General features: G+C 39.8%; 1 protein-coding gene across 2 annotated transcripts in view; it reads left to right on the top strand.

Moving 5' to 3' along the window:
* LOC134217887 (uncharacterized) overlaps positions 1 to 27363 on the top strand; it is a 54791-nt gene that overhangs the window by 11548 nt on the left and 15880 nt on the right. For both annotated transcript variants that reach the window (XM_062696719.1, XM_062696718.1), the window contains exon 2: positions 18144 to 18270. In XM_062696719.1, coding sequence (XP_062552703.1) covers positions 18144 to 18270 — 127 coding nt within the window. The remainder of the gene's footprint in view (positions 1 to 18143; positions 18271 to 27363) is intronic.

Genomic DNA, 27363 nt, shown 5'->3' with positions numbered 1-27363 from the left:
TAGATTATTTAAGGAAAAAAGTTCTGGAGGAGTTCTCAAATGAATTTTGAAGAAGTTTTTGAAGAAATTCATTGTACATTTGTGCTGAAATTTAAAGCAAATTCTGAAGGAATTTTTGAAGGAATTTTTGAAGGAATTCTCAAAGGCATTTGAGAAGAAATTCCTAATACAATTTCAGAGGGAATGCCTACTGGTATTTCTGACGTAATTCGTAAATTTCTCCAGGAATTTCTTCGGAATTTTTTTTCCAGTAATCTATTCGCAATTTCCCACAGAAACTCCTTTGGAGATTCGTCCGGTAATTCCCTCGGAAATTGCCTCATGGAGTTCTACAAAAACGACTCCGGAATTATGGGGATCTCTTCAGAAATTCATTCAAAACTTCCTTTTTTAAAATTCCTCCGAAAATTGCCTTTGGGATGCATTCTTAAATTCGGTTAGGAATTCTTTTGAAAATGTCTGCTGGGATTTCCTTAAAATGTTCCTTCTATTTTTTCTTCAGGAATTTCTTCGGTTCCATAAGTGCTTCCGGAAATTGTGTGTGTGTGTGCTTCATCCTCTATCCCTCACCCAGCCGGGGGTGTTGAACAAGTAGTACTACGAATAATTTGATCAGATCTCATGCTCCGTTATGGTGCCCTTTTTGTTACGAAGACTAGTACTACAAAAAGGAATCACTTCTGAAGCAAGGAAGGTTTCTTCAGAAGTGTAGGGAATGGGATGTACTAGTTGATCATAACAGGTACAGCAAGACTTCACAAGGACGCCCTTATTCGTACTAACTACTCAGGGAGTAGAAGGTCGAGAAGAGCCACCGTTGCTAACTAAAGCTTGAACCGGATACCTGGGACTCCCACAATATCCGCGGCAATAGCAGCAAACGATGCCCTGTACGTATTTAGTGTTTATTTTTTATTCATATATTGGTGAAGCGATCAGAGAAGAAAAAGTAAAGAATTGGAACGTGCTCACCAATTTAGTTCATCCATAGTTCATCCATCTTTGCTTCCTTTTAGTCTTTGGCCCAGCTGAGGCTGATTTGGGTGCTGCGAAAGTTCTCGTGGGGTTAGTGCCTTTTGAAGTTCTGGTTCGTTCCGAAGAAACACTCCTACAAAATCTTCACCCTTGTTCCGGTTTCGATGCCACTGCTACCGTCGTAATTATTTCTTTCATTGATGGTGGCAGAAATAGTATCCCCTTCTCCGCTACAGACGGCATGCCTATAGCTGGTTCACTGTACTGTGTCCAGTGTTAGTATCGTTGATGAAGAGGTCCAGTGTTACCGCTGGGGTGGGAGTCGAGCCGGATCAGGTGAAATTTCTGCTGCAGATAGGTCCAGAGTTGGCATCATCATATGAGGTGGTTGATTCAATATCAAGTTCGCAGAATATTAAAATTTTCACAAACTTCGAAAATTCGAAAAGAACGAAAAAATGACAGAGGCAAAAAAATAAACCCTCCATAAGTGCTTCCGGAAATTCCTTTAAAAAGTTACCTTCAAAAACTCTTTCGTACATTACTGCAGGAGTTCTCTCGGAAAGTCCTTTGGGAATCCCTTCGAAAATTCTTCAAGGAATTCCTTCGGAAATTCTTTTAAGAATATTATCGGAAACTAATTCTTTCCTTAATAAATTTCCGAATGAATTCCAGCAGGAATATTGTATGATTTTACTAAAGGAATTTTCCAAAGAGAACATGAATGGATTTTTGAAAGAATACCTATATGTATTTGCGCAGAAATTCGCATAGGATTTTATCACGAGCTCGGTGGTCTAGTGACTATCGCTTCTGCAGGAGATCGTAGGTTTCAATCCCAAGCTCGTATTTTTCCCACTTTGTATTTCAGGCTCAGGGATCACGAAAAGGGAAGCAGAATTTATTGAATTAAATTCATCAAAATGAGGGAATAATAAAATAGTTTTAATTTTAATATCATTTTGTATCAGGTACTAATTAGTGTCGTCAGCAATTGGCTTTTGAATGCGCTGTTTGATGATCGAGAAACGTCGCCGCCGCCGCCGCCGCCGTGACGCCGCCACCGCCAGGGCAAAAGTGACCACCACGCCGCCGCCGCCGATTGCATGACCGGCGCACAGGTTTAATAGGGATAACTGGGGTAATATGCACCCCCGGGGCAAAACGACCTTTTAGTATTTTTAGCGATGTTCTAGGAATATTTTCAAGAATGTTGACTACTGGATTGATAGTTCGAAATTCAAACTACATGCGCTGTAGTAAATACTCTGAAAAAACTGCCGAAAATGTAATCAAAAATGCCGAAGGGTCGTTTTGCCCCGGAGTGCATTATACCCCAGTTTCTCCTACACGATTTAATAGCGTTGAACAATCTTTTTGGTGTGTTTATTTTCTTTTTCTTTTTACGTAACAGGACATGGAATTGTTGGCTTATTTCCAATATTTGGCGCATATTGATTTCATAACCGGTGATCGAATTTCGCAACTTTTACTGCTTTCATCTTGATAAGAGTTGTTCGCTGGACAAATGCGAAGTCAAACTTTGGTCTTGACTTTTTTCTTGTAAAGAATAAGCGGGGTTCACGGGGTGTTCTTCAGATCCGTGTAGGAAGGACGTCCGCACTAGAGGGCAACTGTCTGATGACCATGACAGGCTCTTCTTTAGTTCGTCGTTCCGTTGGGGTTACCCATTTTTATGGAAATTTTATTTTACTGCTAACGATTTCGCACTGAAATAAACCAAAATTCAAACTTCATAGCGCAAATATTGCAATCAATAGTCACGCATGTCCGATTCCGAAACGATTTATGACCTTTAGGTCGTTGCAAATTTGCAAAATCAAAATCCACATGCGAACTACAATTAACCCGTAAGGTGACGGTCGAGCGCAGATTTCACGACCCACAGCATATTATACTGAAATAATTTGTGCTTCGAAATCGCCATATCCATATCCAACGGCATCGTCGGTTGCGCTTTTCATTAAAATCAAACCAACAAACGATCGTGGAAACCGTGAAAATTGACCAGCCGCGAACAATGAACGGTGCTCAAAGCAAATAAGGCAAATAGTAGAAAGAAAAAAATACGTTCCCACTGACTGGCTGATTGGCGGCACCGGTCGCAGTTATTATTTATGGTGTCGTTATAGTATTGTCGCATTAACAAATTTGATAATGACGTTTATGATGAAGTTCGAGTTGACATTGAAAAATGGAATGCAACCGCCAGAGGTTCCATCCGATGAATGATTTCTCAATCTTGTCCGTTGGGCATACAGTAGCGGTCGATTTGTATAATTTACCGCGCGACAAAAGATTCGATTGGCTGGTAGCCAATATGGGTTTGGGGTACGGTAAGCTTTTGAGAAAGGAAATGCCCGGCAGGGATCGATGCGCTCGTCCATTGTTGTGTGCGATTGTGGTTTTGCGATGTCAGTGGAATATGCAAATGGCGATCTACAGCCGCAAGGGTTCGCCTGATGAATTCCATCGTGCTGGATTCGCTCGTCACCAATTGTCATCGGGCGATATGCATGATATAATGCCTTATGGGGTGGAATAATTAACTATTGTGGCAACAGTTTGGCTATTTGGTCTCGCATTTTATGACACACCGGTTTAGTAGGAATTTCAGTATGTCAAGACATGGCAATGACCCTATTTTGAGTTGGACGTCGTGATAGATTCACGTTGCACCGCGATTGGCGCCGTATGAAGCGTGGCAATAATTAATAACTCTATTTTTTCGGATCCAACTTTGATTTTCGCGACCCTTATGTTGAGCACAGCACGGCAAATCATTTATCCCATTGAATTTAACTTCCCACGCAAGGTATAACACGTTAGGTATAACAAAACGGTGTGGCTTTAAAAGGATTCAATGCAGACAAACATAAATCATTAATTTCACGCTGATCTAAAAAAAATACGCACCTCTTTCATATACATGTAGGGGAAGGTGGGTAGATTTGATCCCCGGGGAGACTTGATCATCCCCTGTTTTATCGAGAACTAAAGTAGTTTTGTTCTAGCATATTTTTTTGTATAGATCCTCTAGGCAAATGACCTTTATGTGGTGAGTTATTTTTTGGATCGACAACCTTATTGATTCTGCAGAGCGGTTTGTATGTTTTGACCTATCCAAAGATTTTTTATTGGCCACGCAAAATTTGAATAACTTTTCATAACAATGACCAAATGCTTTCGTTTTTTCACAGCACAAAGCCATAAATATGTTTAATGATCTGTATTGATGAAAATGTCAACACTCCATCAAAGTTTTAGGATATTTGGATTTGAAGTTATTACCTCAATATGGGGACACTTGATCCCCCATTAGTCATCCATACAAAAATTTGGCGAAAAAATTCAAAAAAATATAAATCTGTTCTCAGGCTTCTAATGTTTTGTAAATTTGACAGATTTGATGAAGGGTTGGCAGGAAAAAATATTTATTGCGTAGATATCATAGAAAGAGGATCAAGTCTCCCCAAATTTTAAAATTGCATGTGCTGTCGAATTCAATACCAAAAATCGTTCATGAATACGCACAGCAATTCGAAAATTTCGCGTATTTTGAAGGAAAAATATTTAAAAAATCTGAGAACACCTTTCTGATTTTATCAAAGCAAGAATATTTTAAAGGTCGATTTTTGGCAGCACTCCAAAAAATCGATTGTGTATCAATAACAACAATAATTTAAGGACTTTCATACATCAGCAAAGTTAAATACTATATTTCTTAAAGAGTCTGTGTGGAAATCGCGTATGTTTATTTACTTTTGGCTGTGAAAGGGGAATCAAGGGGATCAAGTCTACCCAGTTTCCCCTATTCAACTCTGGAATATTTGTTACCCATTCTATTCAGCAACACTCATTGAGATTCAAAGGATTAACTGTGGGAAGTTAAAGGATTTCTTAAATAAATTAAACAGAAACATTTTGGATTTCAATAATCAAATTAAAAGCTACGTTTAGTCATTAGAAAAATTGTGTTGCAACTCGCTGCAACACTCATTTTTTTTTCAGCACTTGTAGTGTTCATTCAGTACCTACTATGCTGCCCAAAATCGCATATTTGTCCCATATGAATATGAAATCCAGCAAAAATGAGACTGATATGCGATGGTAGGCAGTACAACCGTGGGGCATCGAAATCCGTACACTAAGTATATGAAAAAGTCATTAGAAAATAGGAATTGAATGTGAATGAATCGTTCGTCATTGACACAGGATGATGACTTTTGATTCACTTTGATTCACATTTACTCATTAAAAATTACGAAAAACATGATAAAATAATAAATAAAAACAACTACTCTTGATTCAAAAATCTTCCACCGAGGACGGATTTCGAATCAAAGGATCAAAATCCGTACAGCTGTTTTTGAACTAAATATTTAAACTGAAGCAGTCTGATTGACTAAACTACCACTGTAAATAGTTCGATACGCACCTTGAGGAGCGATCCCTTCGATTTGTATTCCGCTTATCTTATGTAATGATTCGCAATTAGCAATGAAACACAGTTACTTTTGGTACAATAATGCTCTACCCGAAAACAAAATGGCGGCAAAAACTCCGCGTTTGGTGGGTGGCGATTTGTTTTTCATTTTTGTTGATTTAATTTCAAAGCCTTCTTTCCATTTCTATGCCTTAAAAGCTTACTATCAAGTATCTGAACAGGACAAGATAAATTATTTCTACATTATTTACCATTAACCCCCTTTAATTTATTGATATCTCATGAGGTGGACGGATTTCGGTCCTGCACGGTAATTTGCGCTGAAAAAACAATCATCTTTTCACACCTAGTTAAGTACTTCTTTTTTTCGATGGCAACTGAAACTTGACCTGGTTTTCAACTTGGTGTTCTATTGGCATTTCATCGATTATTATTAAAAAGATTGACTGCACGAGTATGTATCTTGTATGGCAAGCACAATAGATACACTATGTCCAGGGAATCGAGAATGTTTCCTACTCGAAATCGGGCCGAGAACCAAACATCTCCGGATTGGCGATCCTACAATCGAACTTGTCAAGTACGACACACCAAAATGGCCTTAAAGGTCTTAGATGGTTGGGATCGAAATGCGTATCTCTAAAGTTACAACCAACTTGACAGTGCGGGTGCGTTTGCACGTCACGGAGATCTTACAAGAAGAGGCTTGCTGCTTGTCGATTGACATGCTGAGGTGTTGGCGACAAATGTCACAACTGCCAACAAATCTGCTGATTCCGAACTGTGCCATTCATCGCTGGATTCAACTGTTTTATCAGGTAAATCACAGAATGGTATTTGCTCTGCCGAAGCTAGACTAGACATTACTGCACCTCGCCTCAGTGAATGTTCCGTGTTCCAGAAATATCCAACCAACCCGCTTTTGATTCACAACGCAAGTGATACTACTTCCGAGATGTACCATTCGTCGCTGGACTACGCTGTGTTATCAGGTAAATCACAGAATGGTATATGCTCTGCCGAAGCTAGAAGCGATACTACTCCTTGTCTGAGTGAACATTACAGATGTTTCCAAATAACCATTCCCCAATGCTGAGGAATGCTGTCTTTGCGCCCTCAAATAGTCGAGTGGGAACGCCAGACGATGGTCTCCGTGAGATAAAAAATATTTATTAGAACGTGCGAGGTTTACGCACGAAAGTGAATGATTTCTTCCTTGCTGCAACAGAGGCTGAGTATGACGTCATAATACTAACAGAAACGTGGCTGAATGACCAAATTCATTCATCGCAGCTATTCGGCAACATATACAATGTTTACCGTAGGGATAGAAGCGCCGCGAGCCCGTCAAAGAGAAGAGGAGGAGTTGTCCTCGTGGCTGTTTCTTGCTGATTGTTTTCCTTCAAAATGTGTCAGAATATTAATAATGAAATAGAACAGCTTTGGGTATGCATTTCAGCATCAGGGCGAAACATCTGCATAGGCGTTGTATACTTTAATCCTGACAATGCTATAGATGTTCGGTGTACTGACAAACACATCGAATCTGTTAGTGCCATCGATGCATCGCTCCGTCCTCGGGATTTTCATCTGCTTTTTGGTAATTTCAATCAGCCGCTACTAAATTGGAGAAAAAGTACCACGATTGGAATGTATCCGGATTCATCGTGCTCAACGTTCTCAAGATCAAGTTCGGTTTTACTTGACGGTATGTCACTACTCAGCATGACACAGATGAACTCCGTAATGAACAGTAGATGTCGTACATTAGACCTTGTATTCGTTAACGATTTAGCATCTTTGGAATGTGAAGTCGTTGAGGCAGTTGAACCATTAGTGAAAACTGATGTATTCCACCCTGCATTACTCTCAAGTGTTCAGTGCCTCTTTCGTTCGTGGATCTGGCCCAGAGCAATTCGTTGAATTTTCGGAAAACTGATTTTGCATCTTTGGACTATTCATTTCAGTTGATTGACTGGTCGCCATTGCACATGGCGTCTGATGTTGATGGCCCAGTAGAATTCCTTGTGGACAAACTCAATCAACTTTTCCAAAAGCACGTTCCTGTCCAACGACACCCAATCAGGAGAGAATAACAAATTTATATCATATTGTGTTACTGAGTTCAACAGTTTTTCTAACATAGGCTGTTATATGTTGATGTTGTTAAAATAACTAAATTTCCTACTTGTCATAAGATGAATTTGTACAATCCCATTGAATTCCACCACTTAATTGTATCTTGACAGATACGTATTTCGACCTCAACAGTAAGGCCGTCTTCAGTGTCTCGTACTGACACTGACGTACTAGACACTGAAGACGGCCTTACTGTTGAGGTTGAAATACGTATCTGTCAAGATACAATTAAGTGGTGGAATTCAATGGGATTGTACAAACTCGTCTTATGACAAGTGAAAACATTCCACTAAAAAGCTCAAAATAATTTTCTTAATAAATTTCCTAACAAAACAATGAAATATAACTAATTCTGTTATAATTTTGTTAAGAAAAAATGTATCAACGGTTGTTATAAATAACTGATGTTGTTACAATCATGTTATAATATTGTTTTGCCTTCCTAGTCGGGCAACCATTGACTCCACCGTGGTCTAACCAGCTCCTACGCGATCTGAAACGTGGTCGAGCTAGAGCGCTTCGAATATACAAAAGCAAAAAGAATCCCTCTACTAAACGAGAGTTTATTCAAGCTAGTAACACTTACAAGAACTACAATCGGCAGCTTTACTCACTGCATATACAGAAATTGGAAAGAGATCTAGAACGCAATCCTAAACTGTTCTGGGCATATGTGAACAGTAAGCGAAAAGAATCTGGATTTCCCTGCCGTATATTTCTACAAGACAACAGCGCCAGCTTACCAGAAGAACTAAGCAACTTGTTTGCAAATAATTTCTCAAAAGTGTTCTGCAACGAAACAGCTTCAGATCAGCAAATTGATGATGTGCTTCTCAGTGTGCCGCAGGATGTATTGGATATGCATAACATTACCTTTTCCAATGATCAAGTACGAATAGGTAATGAAAAGATGAAATGTTCATGGCAACCTGGGCCTGACGGAATCCCTTCGGTGATTTTCAAAAAATGCATTGATACTCTTTGTGAACCACTTGCGTCAATATGCAATAAATCTATGATGCAGTCAAAGTTCCCTGACCACTGGAAGAAAAGTATGATGTTTCCTGTGTTTAAAAACTCAAAGGTGCAGCCCAATCGGGTTGTACGCAAAAGTGACGTAGAACTACGTAGCTATACGAAATGGATAGTATTCGTCATCATAGTTTGTGTCTCTCTATTAAGATTGATATTTCACACTCTTCCTAAGAGTGCCCCTGATAAGAGCCGTTTGTTTAAGTGGGTGTCACCGAAACAGTCCATTTTCGCAATTAACTTTTTCTTTCCATTAAATGATGGTCCTGAGAAGAATCAATTTCCTTTTCCCAATGCGCCTTTCCAGAGGTGCAAACTTCATGAAATTATTGGGGGGTATGGATGTATGAAATTATTCGGAAAATGAAAACACCACAACTAATGTGATCATCAAGCATCCTGCGAAACGCGGGACGCCTATCTTGTATGCGCCACTGGCTTGAAAATGGATTCTTCAAAAGTGCATTTCGCATAAATTTCGGCCTTAAGACCTGAGCGTAATAGATACATTTCCTAGCGGATAACTGTCAAAAAGTACGCATGCGTGTCTATTCTGCTCAGATCTTTAGAACATCTATTCAATCGATTTTTAAAAACCTTAGGCCCTGCTTACAGATAAAACTTTTTATTTTGTGACTATTTCTGGAAATAAATTGATGACCCACTTCATCCACATTCAATTTATTCGCCATGTCCTTGTAGAAGTGCAGTAGAGATATGGAATTCAGTCGCTGTTATCCCATACTGGATCTCCTATAGGTTTTCAACCTTCGGAGCCCAGAAAACGATCGCTCAGCAGCAGCAGATATCGGAATGGTGATGAATATCTTTACATACTTGACATATTTTGGCAGAAGATCTATCAAATGTGGTTGCTCCTGCAGATAGTCCACGACATCTGAGACGCTTCCATCAGATTTGGTACCTTTTATTAACAGCTGCACATCTCGTTGCACCATCAACCGCTCCGCGTCGCCGGAAGCATCATTGTTAGACAAAGTGAGAAATTCATTTAACTAAACCAGTATAGTTCGCCAGGACAGACGACATCGACACATAGGGTAGAACAGTCCAAAATGCACTCCTTAAGCAAGAATTACAAAAAACTAACTGCATCTAAATGCTTGTAGGCACCTTGCGTTGAAACTGTACGACCACCATTCGATGATTTTTCGCTAAGCCTCCACCATCTTCTATTTAAAAAAAATGAAATGGTCTGTGCACGTATCCGCATAACTCGAAAACGGATGGATAGATTTTCTTCATTTTTTCAGTAGATATGTTCGTTATCGTTTCCGACGGGTTCATATGATATTTCCTCATGCGAATATCACGGGTAAGATGGAGTAAATCGTGAAAAACTTAAATTAAGAATCGTATTTCGCATTGGAAGTTCACAACGCGCATTTTCGCCTACTATGCAGGACAACGTCTGCAGACGTCTGGCGGGTCGACTAGTTTGGAATAAATTTTCAGCATTGCCTGACACCGCTACCCAATTTAAGAAATGACAATGGGTGAAATTCCTCGTTGATTGTAAATAGCAACTCAACAAATCTCTTAGGTAACGGGAAAATTCGAAATCTCACTTCATGGCTACCACGATGTTACAAAAAATTAAGTTCACAGCATAGGGGAACGGTTCGCCACTTCATCTCATAGCTCCTATTTCCATCCCATCAAAAACAAAGCAATGGAAAGGAATCGGGTTTGTTTATCATTTTTGTGATTTTTTTTAGCAATGAGCACGCATGTTGACAAAAAGAAGCGTCGAATTTGGTGCCGTATTTCTTTGTTTAGCGATGAGATGGATATATGTACAGTGAGATGGAGATCGGAACAGTTCCCCTAAGTCAAATTTGATTCACCCCTTGTAAATTTATAGCAAGCGTAAAAAGCTGGATTGATTTGAAGTTTGTATGGTGGTTTCAGCCAAAATGCATAGGAAAATACACCTCCGTCACTCTTTTGTTCAGGAAATTGGTTCGGTATGCCCGATTTAGCTCAGAATTGCAGCATAGGCAGTTGATTCCACAATTCCACAGAACATTATACGATAATTAAATGAACTTTTCTATAGTTTTCGGTCGACCTATTGGCGGTTAGTTTGGGTACTTTGGAATTCATTGATTGCCATGAAAAACATACGCATGCCATCAAAGATGCCTGTGATGTATGGTTTCGCGCGCGCTCAAACATATGCAGGGGAACGCGCGCCACAGCAAATATCTAAGCCATTGCGCACGTTTTTCATGACAATCAATAAATTCCAAAGGGCACAGCCCAGCTTTTAATTGATCTTTAACATATCAACTGCCTTTGTTGCAATTCTGAGCTCAATCGGGCATACCGAACCAATTTCCTGAACAAAAGAGTGACGGAGGTGTATTTTCCTATGCATTTTGGCTAAAACCACCATACAAACTTCAAATCAATTGCGCTAGCTTATGCAACAAGCGATTGAGCTGAAATTTTCAGAGATTAATTTTCTTACTCAAAGGCACAATCCTGGGAGTGCCCCGTAGAATTTGACAACTTTTTTTCTCCCCATACAAGGCTGGACCACTCTAATACACACTTAATTTTTTTAACCGGGATCTCAGCAATTTGTTGAACTTTTACCGAGATTCGCACAGCCGAGCCCCAGTAAACGTGTTTTTGCCGAGGTTTCTGTCAAAATTGCTGAAAATCAGCTAATTATGTTCGAAAACCATCTAACAAACGTTATTTTTGCCGGGATATCAATTTTTATTTTGCTGGGTAAACGACTGTGCGGATTTTGCCGAGCTACAGAAATAAAAACTGAGTGTATAGATTTTGTGCCTTTATTGTCTGTCTGTTAAATAGTCTGTGTCTATGTCTGTCTCATCTCGTTTTCCGTTTAATTGATTATCCGGGGCACGGTATACAAAAGACAAGGTAGGCTCGTAAGAAAAATGACACTTCAAATATGACGCATATTTTATCGCCACATGTTGGAGTACAAAAGTAAGCATGCTGCGACCGTAGAGCAACGTCTCGGTCAAGCATGTGCGAAGAGCAGTGACGTCATATGTTTACATTCAAACTGAATGTTTTTCATACGTGATGAGCCTGCCTTGTTTTTTGTATGCCGTGATCCGGGGGATCTACGTGTGTTGCTGCGATTGACTCGTAATGCTTCCGTCATCATTCACCACTGTTATTCTCCCAAACTACTGCTAAATTTTCGTAAAACTATCCATAATAATACGTTCCAAACTTTTTTCTTTAAACTTCCTTGCCCTTCTATTTCTTACTCGCTATCAGCTGTCACCTCACTTCTCATCGGGATGGCAGTGTTCAAAGAACATTCCCCGGCGCGTAACTCTGTCTCGGAAGCCACATCCGGCTCAGGGTTACCATCCTCTATCTCGATTCGGGCTAGTTTCACTGTAGTTCGTTTGTACCTTCCGGAGCTGGTACGCACCCACGCTTGACGGACCCGTCCATCACCGGACATGATGATCTCTTCCTCCACACCGCGGATCCAGCACTTCCGGTTTGTACCCTCAACTATGTAGACCAGATCTCCTGCCCGTAACGGCCCAGCTTCGTCGAACCATTTCGTTCTTTGATTCAACGACGGCACGTATTCCTTAACCCACCGTTCCCACAACTGTTGCGACCGCTGAAACGCGTCCCTCAAGGCCACCGCTGGATAGGGAGGTGGGAGAGCCACACATAGCTGGTTCGATGCTTTATTGGACTGCTGCGACACGTACGTCAGCGGACGGGAGTTAATGACGTCCTCCGCTTCGACGAGGACCGTTTGAAGTATCTCGTCAGTCAACCGCCTTCCATCATCCAATGCCGTTAGTAATTCCTTCACTGACCGGACCAACCATTCCCCGACGCCTCCCATGTGTGGTGCGGCCGGAGGGTTGAACGTCCACTTCGTTCTCACGTTCGTCAGTTGGTCTGCGCGCTCATCTCTGATGCCCTGCGCAGCCTCCACTACTTCCTTGCTGGCACTTCGAAGATTCGTCCCGTTGTCCGAGTAGAACTCGTTTGGCCAACACCGGCGACCGATGAACCGGTATATCGTGATCAAACGCAACTGAGTTGTCAGCCCGTGCGCCACCTCCAAATGAACAGCGCGAGTCACCACGCAGAGCGATCCATCTCTTCTCTATCCGGCGCCCGATGGTTAAGTCGAGTGGTCCCAGGTAATCGACCCCAACATAGCTGAACGCACGAAGATTCGGTGTGACTCGTTGTACTGGCAGTGGGGCCATCCTGGGCGCTTTAGGACGATAATGAAGCAATAAGCACCATACGCAGGATGCTGCCACCTTACGGACCTCTGCATTTACGTGTAAAACGTAGTACAGCTGCCGCAACTCGTTTTTCACCGCGTGGCGGTATCCATGGCCACTCTTGTCGTGGTAATACTGGACTATCAGCTTCGTGATCCGGTATTCGTCCAGAAGAATCGGTAGAAACTCCGCCTGCTCCACTCGGCACTCCATCCTAATCAAACCATACTCGTCTACCTCTCGATTGCCATCCACTGGCTTACCGGACGATCTTTGTTCCTCGACAGCACCTTCAGCTCATCGATAAAACACTCCGACTGCGCTACCTTCAGCAAACATCGTTCTACTTTCTCATACTCTACACTAATGTACGCTAGAACATAACTACGTTGGTTCTCAGTAAAAGGCTCCCCCAGACCTAAGTTTTTTTTTTTTTTTTTTTAACTAATTTTATTTGCTAATTATCTAATACATGCATTCATCTCTTAGACTAGGTGTTCCGTGTTTTCTTAACACTATCATCCTTATTTGTTATGTTACGCTTTTAGTTATTATTAATACATTTCAATTGCCTCTGGCAGTTAGAATTTTTCCTCTGGTTGAATTGAACCATGTAGGAATTACAATGTTTTCAACTTAAACTAAACTTAACCTATTTTATACTAAGGGTACAAGGAGTTAATCGTTGCAATAGAAGATTGCAACGATTTTTTATCTAAAATTGAAATTATTTTGTTAGACATTTGTTGCAATGTCTCAATATTAGAAATTCTATGAAGTTCATTGGTACTATACCACGGAGGCAACTTCAGAATCATTTTCAGAATTTTATTTTGAATCCTCTGAAGTGCCTTCTTTCTGGTATTGCAGCAACTAGTCCATATTGGCACAGCATACAACATGGCAGGTCTAAAAATTTGTTTGTAAATCAAAAGTTTGTTCTTAAGACAAAGTTTTGATTTTCTGTTTATAAGTGGATATAGACACTTAATATATTTGTTACATTTGGCTTGAAAGCCTTCAATGTGATTTTTAAAAGTTAATTTTGATCTAGCAGAAGTCCTAAATATTTAGCTTCGTTAGACCAATTAATTGGAACCCCATTCATAGTGACAATATGTCTGCTAGAAGGAATCAAATAAGAAGATCTCGGCTTATGTGGGAAAATTATCAGCTGAGATTTGGAAGCAGTCGGGAAACGCTTCCGTTTTTGCAAGTAAGTGGTGAAAGTATCCAGACTGTTTTGCAATCTACTTCGAATGACACGAAGGCTTCGCCCTTTGGCTGAAAGGCCCGTGTCATCTGCAAACAAAGATTTTTGACACCCGGGTGGTAAATCAGGTAAGTCAGAAGTAAAAAGGTTATACAATATGGGCCCCAGTATGCTGCCTTGGGGACACCAGCCCTTACAGGTAATCTATCAGATTTAGTATTCTGATAGTTTACCTGCAGCGAGCGATCTGATAAATAATTTTGGATCAGTTTAATGATGTACAGAGGAAAATTAAAATTCATCAATTTTACAATCAAACCTTCATGCCAAACACTGTCAAATGCTTTCTCTATATCAAGAAGAGCAACTCCAGTCGAATATCCTTCAGATTTGTTGAGCCGAATTAAGTTCGTAACTCTTAATAACTGATGAGTGGTTGAATGCCCATGGCGAAAACCAAATTGCTCATCAGCAAAAATAGAATTGTCATTAATATGAACCATCATTCTATTTAAAATAATCTTTTCAAACAGTTTGCTTATTGAAGAAAGCAAACTGATTGGGCGATAACTAGAAGCCTCAGCTGGATTTTTGTCCGGCTTCAAAATTGGAACAACTTTGGCGTTTTTCCATTTATCTGGAAAGTATGCCAATTGAAAACATTTGTTAAATAAATTAACCAAAAAGGATAAAGAGCTCTCAGGAAGTTTTTTGATAAGTATGTAGAAAATACCATTATCACCCGGGGCTTTCATATTTTTAAATTTTCTAGTAATAGATCTCACTTCATCCAAATTAGTTCCCAACGAAGGGTCAAAAACATTATCTTGGTTGATAATGTCTTCGAAGCTTCGTGTAACCTGATCCTCAATTGGACTAGTGAGACCTAGACTAAAATTATGGGCACTCTCGAACTGCTGAGCAAGTTTTTGAGCCTTTTCGCCATTTGTTAATAAAATTTTATTTCCCTCTTTAAGCGCTGGAATTGGCTTTTGAGGTTTTTTAAGAATTTTGTTAATTTCCAAAAGGGTTTCGAACTGGGATCCAACTTCGAGACATTATTCTCAAAGTTGGTATTTCTCAGAATAGCGAAACGTTTTTAATTTCATTTGCAAATCTCGCCAAATAACTTTCAACGCGGGATCGCGAGTTCTTTAGTATTGCCTTCTTCTCACATTTTTAAGACGGATCAGTAGCTGAAGATCGTCATCAATAATAATGGAGTTGAATTTAACTTCACCTCTCGGAGTTGCAATGCCTCTGGCTTCGACAATTAAATTTGTCAAAGATACGAGAGCATTATCAATATCACTTTTGGTATCGAGAGGAATATCAACATCAAAATTCCTATCGATATACGTTTTATATAAATCCCAATCAGCTCCATGATAATTAAAAGTAGAGCTGATTGGATTATAAATGGCTTCTTGTGAGATTTCAAATGTCACAGGAAGGTGATCAGAGTCAAAGTCAGCATGAGTTACCAATTGGCCACACAGCTGACTTGAATCCGTTAAAACTAAATCAATTGTAGAAGGATTTCGACTGGAAGAAAAACAAGTTGGTCCATTGGGATATTGAATAGTATAATATCCCGCAGAACAATCTTCAAATAAAATTTTACCATTGGAATTGCTTTGAGCATTATTCCATGAACGGTGTTTGGCATTGAAGTCACCAATTACGAAGAATTTTGATTTGTTGCGAGTCAGAATTTGAAGATCAGCTTTCAACAAATTCTTTTGCTGCCCATTGCATTGAAAAGGCAAGTAGGCTGCAATGAAGGAAAATTGTCCAAAATTTGTTTCAACAGAAACTCCCAAGGTTTCAACAACTTTGGTTTCAAACGAAGAAAATAATTTATGTTTGATACGTCTATTAATGACAATGGCGACCCCACCACAGGCGCTGTCAAGACGATCATTTCTGTAGATAAAATAGTTTGGATCTCTTTTAATGGAGAGTCCTGGTTTTAAATACGTTTCAGTTATAATGGCAATGTGGTTATTATCAACTGAAAGGAAGTTGAATAATTCATCTTCCTTACCCTTTAGAGAGCAGGCATTCCAATTTAGAACTTTCACACAATTATTTGGATCCATTGAAACGGAGTGCGATAACAATTTTTGTGTGTACTTTATACCAACCTGAACAGCTTCAGGAATGGTATTTGCTTTGAACATTGCATCAATCATGTGATGCAATTGTTCAGTTAAAAATCAAAATCGGAAGCAGTCATGCTACCTGAATCGGCAACATGACCGTTATTTTCCGTTGGGACATGGGTATAAACCTCATTTTGAGAAGAGAAATTTGGTCTACCAGCAGCGATGTTTGCATACGTAGGTACATTGGAAAAATTGGAATTTACTGAAGTGCTTGCTACCCGTTGACGAGCGGCAAAATTTGTTTGTGAATTGTGGTGGGTATGAATTGCTCGACCGGTAACCGGTTTCGAAATTTGAGCGTTTGAAAAATTTTTACCCATCGAATCTGGGATCCGATTGGAATTTCCCGTCATCAATTTTGCACGGGAATTCAAAACTTTTTTGCGTGAAGGGCATTCCCAGAAATTGGATTTATGATTGCCCCCACAGTTTGCGCACTTAAATTTATTGGAATCTTCTCTCACAGGACATGCGTCCTTGGCGTGAGAGGTTCCACCACAAATCATGCATTTAGCATCCATGTGACAATGTTTGGTTCCATGACCCCACTTTTGGCACTTACGGCACTGGGTAGGGTTTTGGAAATTTCCCCCAGGCCTGCGGAAATGTTCCCATGTAACACGGACATGAGACATAATACAGGCCTTTTCCAAACTTTTCATATTATTTAATTCACTTTTGTTAAAATGAACTAAATAAAATTCTTGAGAAATGCCCCTCTGGGAAGTACCAGAATGGGATTTCTTTTTCATCTTAATTACTTGGACTGGTGAAAATCCAAGTAATTGAGAAATTTCAATTTTAATCTCATCCAGTGATTTGTCATTACTGGGGAGACCTTTCAAGACGACTTTGAACAATCGCTCAGTTTTGTCGTCGTATGTGAAGAATTTATGGCGCTTCTCAGTTAAATAGTGAAGAAGACGTTTGCGATCGTCAAAGGATCCCGGCAAAACGCGGCAGTCACCCTTGAAATGAAATGAAACCATGATCCCCTGAAGGTTACTCAAAATCTCATTCCGGAAGCCAGAAAACTCGGCAACAGATACCACAATTGGCGGAATCCTTTGCTTTTTCGCATGAATCGAATCACCTGGGCTAGAGGTAGATTCGATTTGCTCAATTTCATCATTAATCAAATCGAACTGATTGCTCAGTTCGATTGGAGAAGAATCATTTCCGATATTAGAGTTAGAAGGAATATCTGAATTCTCCAGCTTCCTTCTATTTTTTCCGCGCTTGGGCAGGACGGTCTTGATGCCTTGTTTCTTTGAAGGAAGTGGAGAATTCAGAGACTCTTCCTCTTGTTTTTGTTAATACTCATTGCTGAGCGTGGAGACGTGACCTTCTAAGAGGTTTTTTCCCAGAACGGTGTCCCTGCAGGATTACCACCGCTTGTCGGAATTTTACTTCCGCAAACGGGTCCAACGTAAAACGAAGGCACGGGTCCTTGCAAAGATCGTAACGGGATCAGTGGGTACAAATAGCGCTAAGAAGCACCGTTGAAATTAAAATAGCTTCGGGTAGTATTAAAAACTTCCTTCCGCAAAGAGAGAAAGAACCGCACAGCACGAAAGCACGATGCGGTCTGACCCCCAGACCTAAGTGATTTTATCGCCGCGACGGCGACAACTACTCGCCGCGATTCTATCGTTGGGTCGCTGCAGGCAATGTTCTATTTACGCTTCCATACCAACGGCGACAGAATCGCAGTCGCCAAGCGCTAGAATCGCGTCGCAACTGTCGCATCGCGTGTGTTTGGGGGAACCTAAAATAGGGTGGATCAAGTCTTCCCCCTTCCCATAATAATTTTATTCAACACAAATTTATACATACCACCATTTTCATTATATTCTACTCTCTTGAACCAGCTACATCGAGCTCGAGATGGTCCCCCGCAACCAGACCGTGCAGGTACTCACCAGGGAATGGTGCCTGGAGATTCCGCCCCGTTGCACCTCCTACAGGCCGGAGATCAAGGAAGTCTACGTGAAACAGGTTCGTACGTCTCTATGATTAAAATTGTTACAAGTTGGCCCACCTGAATGGAACACGATCGTGTGAGCTCAAACCTGACATGATCCAATTGCATTGACCGCATGCTACGAGAAAAGCAACATTCGCCCGCGCCCGCATCGTTGCTATTGATGGTGGACGGGATAAATATACCGATAATACTGGTACTTCAGTAAGTAAGTAGTTTTCGAAATGCACCCAACTGGTAGTTTTATCGAATGCAACAAAATGAATTGTGGGTATCACGTAATCGGGAAAAGGCGTGAACGATCAGGTGGACATTGAATTACTTAGTTGTGGCAGTTATATGGTAGCATGAAGTTGTCAGAAGTACCGCGGCAATGCTGAGCTTATTTGCGACAATAAGCAATGCAACGCGATGACACCTGCGACTGTTGAGAGCGTGACTAATGTTATGATCAGTAATGCAAGAAATCAAACGAATTTGGCTCTCTCTTCGAAATACATATTAGGATATCCTTAGAAATCTAAGTATTGGACTATTATTGTTCTTATTTCTGTATTCTAGACATGTTCAGAAGTAAGGCTTCGTCTCTTGAACTCAAGGCCCAAACCCCATTGTATGATGATGCTGCAATTAGACGCTAATGGCACATTCTCGATTCATACTATTTTGATAACTGTTGGATGACCGAAGAACAAGAAGAAAGATGATTATTTCCAAGTAGTTTTTATCTGCCAAGCCACTTGTGCAAAATTACGAAACTGTTTTACCCGCAGTGCACAAAACTGATAAGATTCGAAAATTATGCAATTTAGTCAAGAACGAATTTTGCAACAATTAACAAACTGTCTGATAACAAATTGAGCACAAGAGGACTCACTCATGAATTTCCGGTTGAATGCAGAAATAAATAAAAAGAAACACTGTAGATTGAAACCCTGCTCATTGTTAAGAAACAGCGTGCGCGAACGTCAAGCAAAATAAAGACATTACACGGAACCGCACCCAAATAACGAGGAAGTGCACCCGTCCAGTCAAACGAAAATAATTTTGTATGCGCAGTAACCCTTCCCACGACGGACGGCTACTGGCCAAAGAATACGATAAGGCAGATATAAACTGCCAAGAACAAAAGGCGGATGAGTGGATCATCTTTCATGCGATGCCTACCGTACGATGCGTAGAATACCGAATGTAAAGTGGATAATTTTCTTACTCCCCATTAGACCTCTGCGTTGGGTGTCGTCTCTGACATCATGATTATTTTTATGATCGTAAAATTCGTAATAAACATAGATGATTATGGCGATGCTAAACGGCAAGTGGCAGAAACTGTTCTTTTCGGAAGTTCTAAAAGATGTTTTATGAACCGCACTGGGAACGGATAAACGAATGTGAAATAATTCAGGATATACCGCGACCACATGAATACAAATGATGGACGCGGTTGTCGAGGTGTAAGTCAAGCGATGGTAATTAATATTTGACTACACTGCTTTCCTGTTGTCATTAAGTGCTTTATGGTGTTCAAGAAGACATAAAAATGATGTCGTGATTTGACTTCGTAAATAGAGACTTACTGTTTATCAATAAAAACAAAACATTTTATTTGCAATCAAATGTGAAAACTTTCAAAATTCAAATAAATTTCCACAGTCAGTTATCCGGATTTCATTATTATCTCATTGTCCAAATTTTTCTTCCCTTTCATCGCCAGTAACATTGCCTGGTATGGGCCAATTATCATTTTTGCGGAGCATCGTCTACGCATGTTAGCTAAACGTTAAATCGCCAAATCGTTTAATTTAGAATTACAATCAATAGTCAAGTTTTCCTTTTTAGTTTACCAATCTATACTTCATTTCTTTATTGTTTGTTAGAGTGTCCATTACCAAGAGAGTTTGAATGGCATATAACCATTAACATACAGCCATCCATATTCTACATTAGTTATTCTTATTCCTCATTTGCCAAAATATATTAACTTTGTTTCAGCTGTTTCTATTGAACGTGGGTCAAACTAATCCTCCGATTGTTTCCTAAAAAATTATGTACAAAAATAATGTAGGCAATTTCGAGGAAAATATACATATCAAATGTTGTCATAATTTTGATATAAAATTAAACTGATCAAGCATACATTTTCATAGAATTATCTTATTATAAAACGAGTTGTTTTAAATAACAACCATTGATATAATTGAGTTAAAGTACTGATAAGCCTTGATGATCTGGTAGAGCCTAGTTTCGAATATACTGCTGAGCTAGCAACTCACCCAACCAGCAGTTGTTAGATTTTCCAACAATTCTGTATAAGAATCTACCAAAACCTGTATAACAACTGGGCATATGCGAAATCACTAGAGCAAATCGCATCCCTACCTCCTGACCACTTTTTAATCTTCACCTACTGTTGCCTGGAATCTGTTCGGTCAATGAAACTGGTTAAGCACTGAGCGTATTTTCTAACCGGCATACGAAAAGCTTTAACTGATCACAAGTCATTCACAACCACCAAGACTTGAGTCCCTTCTTATTGCTTGATTACGGGAAATAAGAAAACGGGATCTATGGCTAAAGTGGCTGCTATGGAAGGTGTTATTTACAATCGGAAAATCAACTTCTATGAATTGCTCATATTAATTTGTCAGAAAACGTTTATCGGCTAGCAGCAGAAATGGACAAATGTGGAGTTGAGTGGATGGTTGTTCGGGATCGATGGTCATTTGATTTAGTTACTACAAGCGCTATGCCTTGTGATGCTTGCAACTTCGGCAACACTATCTTCTTCTGACAGCCTGCCGTCAGCAAAATATCGAAGCTTATGTTCACACTCTCTTTGCAATCAGTCGGTCGTCGAGTTAAGACGTGCGTTAAGAAAAAAATCTCATTGGAATAGAATATTTGAAGGGTCATTTGGTAGAAAGCTGTTTGGCCGAATATACCGACCGAACAAAACATTTGGTCGGAGCACTGCTGGCCTAAAGTTATTTGGGCGAAAATGTCATTTGATCGAGCAGTTCTTTTGGCTGAAAAAAAAATGGTTGACAATTGACCGAAAATGTTCTTTGGCCAAAATGGTCATTTGGCAGGAAGGACAATTTGGCGAAAATGAACGCTCAGCCGAAGTGTCGTTCGACTGTGTTGTTCATTTGGCCAAAGAGGTCGTTCAGTGGAATAGGTTTAGGCAGAAAATACTAAAATAAAAACTCCCTCTAAAAAATTTTAAAAAAGATCATAAACAAAAATAAGAAATGGCCACTAAAAAAAATCAGAGTTTGACCAATAAATAAATGTAATATATTTATATTTATTTATTTTTCATATCCTGATTTTGTTATTGGCAATTTCCTATTTGTTTATGGAAAATTTCTATTTTCATGGAAATTTTATTTTGCTGCCGGCAGAAAACGCCGTTTGGCCGGAATGGTTGATTTGTAGAAAGTACATTTTCGGGTCAAATGACTCTTTCAGCCAAACGACCATTTCTACCAAACATCATTTTCGGCCAAATCATCTATTTGATAAAACAACTTTTACAGTCAAACGGTATTTTCGATAAAATGACATATTAGGCAAACAACTTTTTTGCCGAAATAACCAGTCGAACGCTACTTCGACTTTATGTCGCTTTCGGCCGAACAATATTTTCGTTAAAACCATTTTCGACTCAATACCCGTTTCGGACAAATGCTCAATTTGACCAAATGGAATATGGCTATATGACTTTCGGCTTAAGGTGTTAATTGGAAAACTGGCACTCCAACAAATAGGAATAGCCATTTTGCCGAAGGCTACAAGACTAAAAGGTGTTTGGCCAAATATGTCATTGGGCCGAACAAACCATTAAGCCAAAACTCATCTGGCTGAATATATCATTTAGCCGAGTTGGGGATTCGGCAGAACTGGTCTTTTGGCAAAAAATGTCGTTTAGCGAAATAGATCATTTGACCAAAAATACAATTTGCTAAATTAGTCCTATGGACGGAAAGGTCATTTGGCCGAAACGGATGTTTGGCAGAGAGACCATCAGGCCGAAAATATAATTTGTCCAAACAGATGGATATTTTTGACCATATTAGTAGTTCAATTTTTTACATTTGGCCGAATGAGCCGTTGGGGACAAATGGCCTTTTCTGTCAAACGATAACGGCATTTTTGGTGTGATGACCTATTCGATCAAACGACTATTTCTCCCAAACAACCTGTTAGAGAAAACGGCTTTTTCGACCCAATTACCAGTTCGGCTGTATGTCGCTTGACCAAATTAAATTTCCGGCCAACCCGTTTCCGATGTATAATTGTTTCGCCCAAACGTTCATTTCGTTTTTTGTACGGCCGAGTTGCCGAATAATAGAGTAGAGTGGGGCAAGAGTACGCACTTATTTTCAATCGAACATGTGGCCCTTATGAAGCAAGCTTCGGCATATCAAATCAATGTCAACGATTATATACTCTTCCGTTATGTTAACCAGTGGAAAAAATAATGAAATTAATTAAATTCGTTTTAGCAGAAGCCTTATTGCTAGACACCTGAAAAACGTAACTCTTAAAGTGGAAGGGGTCCTAGAAATGAGAACTTTCAAAAAGCATTTTTTTTAAAACAAAAAAAAACTACAGAGGTAAAGATATACCAGGTCTCACGTGGCGTAAACAAAGGAGCTTTCCTAAAGACAGTCTATCAATTACGTAACGCAAAATTTTGCCATTTCATCGCCCCTCCCCCCTATCTTACACTTTTTATCCCTAGTAACATTTTGGTTTCATACCGGTTCTATAACACTTTTGTAGTGATTTATGGTCTTCAAGAGCGTTATAAAACTTAAAATGTTACTTGGAATATGAATCCTCTAAAAAATGTATGGATCGTGTTCCATCTCGCAAACCCCTCCTAGCTAAACGTTGCGTAATTTATGGATGTTTTTTTTATCAAATAATAATTAATATGAATATGTTTTTTAGATGGACAATTTCTTTATTTCGCTTCAAAGGGACTTCAGCTTATCCTTGTGATAATTTTCGATTTCTGTCCCTTTTTTCTTTGTTGTGTGTCTTTACGCTTTGGAAGTAGTCTTATTTCGGCCGGAGATACGGGTTTGACATCAAAGGTTCACATGCGTACTCTTGCCCACCCGTTCTTCCGTACCCCACAGCCCCAAAATTTATTCAAATAATGGTTTTGACTTCTTGGAAATCCAACCGAATTAATGTTTTGCACCATAAAGTACTCTATACAATAGGTTATCGAAATGGTAAAAGGTTCACCTGATCAAACGTATATATGGTAATGGAATACTAGTTGCAGAAACGCAATTATTTTTAGCAAAATAACCAAAAATTTAACTAACTTCATATCTCTCTTGTTGTTTATTCAAATCGTTTACAATTACACATGACACAACTATTTGGTCGGAATACCTATCAAACTGATGCAGTGCTGCTAGTTTATCTTTTTATATAACTTCAAAAAAATCTAAAACGTGCTCTTACCCCCACGCGCACTCTTGCCCCACTGTACTCTACTATTAGTAGTACAGTACAGTAGGATTCATGGGTGTTCAGAAATGTTAAGAATAATTTTACTCCGTATTTTAGACTGCTTTCTTTCAAAACATCTAAGATTTCATGCAAACGTACTTATATTTGTGATTCCTACAGATTTCAATAACTTTTAGGAAATTTCAGAGTTCTTTTTCTCATAGGCTTGCTACCACATATCTGGATGTGGTAAAATCATCATAAACTACTTCATTTTTGCAAATTTCTGTTCTCTCATATCCTTGTTTAGTTTCTCAATTTTTGGTTGTTCATAATTTGTATTTGTATTTGTATTCATTAATCTTTTTCATCTGACTTTTATAGTCTTAATGAAGTAATATTGGTATATGATGGGGAAAAGCCTTCTTGAACTAGCCACATTTTGCCGAGTTCGAGAAGGCGTAAAAATTCCACATCTTTTAAAAAACATAACAGGACATCTAAAGTTTACAAATTGACTTATAGAATAAGGAAAAATCTAGAACTGGATACAAAACTATTCATAATACAGCATCAAAGAGGAGGCCAATGAGATTCAAGGTCGTTGATCTCGATCCAGTAATTCATGCTGAATTCGATTCCTGAATGTAGATGATGTGATGCCGTTGAAGTCGTAGAGTGAGTAGGTGAAGGTGGGTTGAGTACCAAAACAAAGCTTTGATAGTATTGGTACAATAAAAACTTTCATATACTGTAGTAGTATTGGTGTCGTATTTATAAAAAAAAACAAAGAATATTAGTAGGTTGGTTCAAAAAACGACCCGGCACCACCACGCTCACTCGATTCCGTCCCATGCTCAGAGTGTCCTCAAAAAACCGATTTGAACAAAAACTGGTTGAGCGCAAGCCGGTTCAAGTTTGTATAAAAACTAGTATGGGAAACTAAACCTTTTATTACACTGGCTACGGCGCCTCCCCTCCAAACGCTGGCGAAAAGAGAACTCACATAGCTGAAAGCAACATTCCAGTGACTTCAGTGAACGAAAACCGTACCGCAGGAAATATCCATTGATTACGTAACGCAAATATAGCATTTTATACTCCACTCACCCTTATGTCACACTTTTTGTATGAAGTATCTGCCCCTGGTACGATAGTGTAGACTAGACTAGACTAGAAGTATCTACCCCTGGTGCGATAGATATCACAGACAAATTCTGGGTATTTTGTTGAATTGCACGTTTCACTGATGCCTTCTGAGAAGCCTAATTATCATGCGAAAGAATCGCAACCTCGATTAAAATCGACTCCCAACTATTGGAACGACCATTCAATATGGATTGTCTATGGAGTTGAAGCTCTTAAATATTTCATCCAGTCATATGGTCTCCCCCGTCGCCATCGCCCAATGACGGAGTGCCAGAATCAGAATAATGTTGAATTCAAACTCGCCATATCAACTGTCATACAAACCTGAAACGACCTGCGCACGGTAAGCCTCTATTCAAACCAGCCCAAACCATTGGATGACACCCAAATTATAAATCATAATCAACTGAGCGTGGCGAAGCAAAATTATTTTTTGAACAACCCTACTTATTAGTTTGTGGCTGCCGGTGCCGGTGCACCGCGGTGTTTACATTCGCTCCGCGATCAGTTTTTAGTCGTTTTTTTTTCGGGCAAAACTAGCAGTTTATACTAAGTTTTCGGTTCAAATAAGTGACTGATTTCAAAAAGTGATGTTTAATTTGCATTCTTTCAACATTTCGGGCTGCTCATGTGCGGAGCAGTGAGTAAAAACTTGATTTTTCCAAAGTCCTTTAAGAAGAAGTGAAGTGCAGTGAAGAACCCACGAAATCGCGAACGGCTATTAAATTGGCACGAAACTGCTGATTTATGCTAAAATTCGAGCCGGAATTCACAGTATTCATTGAAGAAACATGTTCATTATCACGGGAAGTAAGAAAATATGCTGTGAACAGGTTAGTAATTTGAATATTAAACTTTATCTCGATGCGTGCGGGAGGTGTGGGGTTGGCCCGTGGAAGGTCCGGTGCCATATTGGCTGCCATCGTGGTACTCTTCCAACTATGTCCTTAAATTCGTTGAAACGCGCGGACATAGATCGGATCGGATCATGTATCCCATAGTTGACGGAACGAAAGTCTAGGTGAAGGAAGCTTCTAGAGCGCAGAGTTCGTGCTGGAGCATCTATAGATTCCCAGTTGACCCAGTATTGCAGGACTATCGATATCTCCAATCAAAACTTTAGCGGGGAAAGTCGCCTGTGCCATAACGCGCCTGCTTTCGAGGGTATCGAGGCCTAGCAGTCGACACCGGTCGGCATATGGAGGAAGAGTTTCCGGGTTATTCCATGGGAGAAACCGTAGGGCGTAGCGTACGAATTTTCGTTGGGCGGATTCCAGTCTTGTGATCCAAACAGAATGAAATGGGCACCAATGGGCAATCATGCCAAATTCTAGTATGGATCGAACGAGCGCGCAATATAATGCTTTCAGACACAATGGATCACGGAATTCTTCGGCAATTTTAAACATAAATCCCAACTGTCTATTTGCTCTAGCGATGATGTCCGAATAGTGCTGCTTGAATGTAAGACCAGCATCGAGGGTAATCTCCAGATCCTGGACACTGTGCGCACGAAGGAGAAGTTGATTATTCATAGTATAACCAAATAAAATTGGATTCTTGTTGCGATGGTATGTGATGACGCTACATTTATGCACACTTATCGTAAGAGAATTAGTGGAGCACCAGTTCTCAAAGGTACTAACTAGATTCTGGAGATGCATACAGTCAGTAACAGAGCGTACTACGGCGTACATTTTTACATCATCGGCATAGAACGTACGGAACTGTGGCGGGAGAATCAGTGCAACGTCGTTCAAGAACAAAGTAAACAGCAAAGGTCCTAAGTTGCTTCCTTGTGGGACGCCGGAATTGTTAGTAAAGTGATTCGATTCAGCTGAACCAATTCGCACGCAAAGCTCTCGGTTCACAAGGTAAGATTCGAACCATCTGGTTAACACATCTGATACGCCCAGTTTGTTGAGTTTCGCAATTAGGATTCGGTGGTCCACACGGTCAAAAGCGGCTTTTAAATCGGTATATACAACATCGACTTAAGCTCCATGTTCCATGCTCCGTAAACATGTCGAAATGAACGGTACAAGGTTCGTACAGATAGATCTCTTCGGATGAAAGCCATGTTGGTCTAGAGATATGTAATTTTTACATGCTGCAAATAGCGCATTGTTGATAAGCATCTCAAATACTTTTGAACACGCGCAAAGAGAAGTGATCCCACGGTAGTTTTCTGCATTTCGTTTGTCGCCTTTTTTATGAATCGGGAACATGTATGAAAATTTCTATTCTTCGGGGAAAATGCCTTGCCTCAGGGATAGGTTGAAAATGTTTGTTAGTGGGGTAATGATCTCAAGAGCACACTTTTTCAGTATTCTTGAAGGGATTCCATCAGGTCCTGAAGCGTATGAAAATTTAAGCTTCACAATTTGAAGTCTTACTTGTTCCGGAGTTATTGTGAAAGCGTCGAAGTTGAATACATCATTGGGAACATTCTGCAAGGCTGTTTTGACCTGATTGTCAGAAAC

This window comes from Armigeres subalbatus, chromosome 2 (genome assembly GCF_024139115.2).
Source record: "Armigeres subalbatus isolate Guangzhou_Male chromosome 2, GZ_Asu_2, whole genome shotgun sequence".
NCBI lineage: Eukaryota > Metazoa > Arthropoda > Insecta > Diptera > Culicidae > Armigeres > Armigeres subalbatus.
Note: the sequence above shows the minus strand (reverse complement) of the source record. Positions and strands in the feature narration are given on the sequence as shown.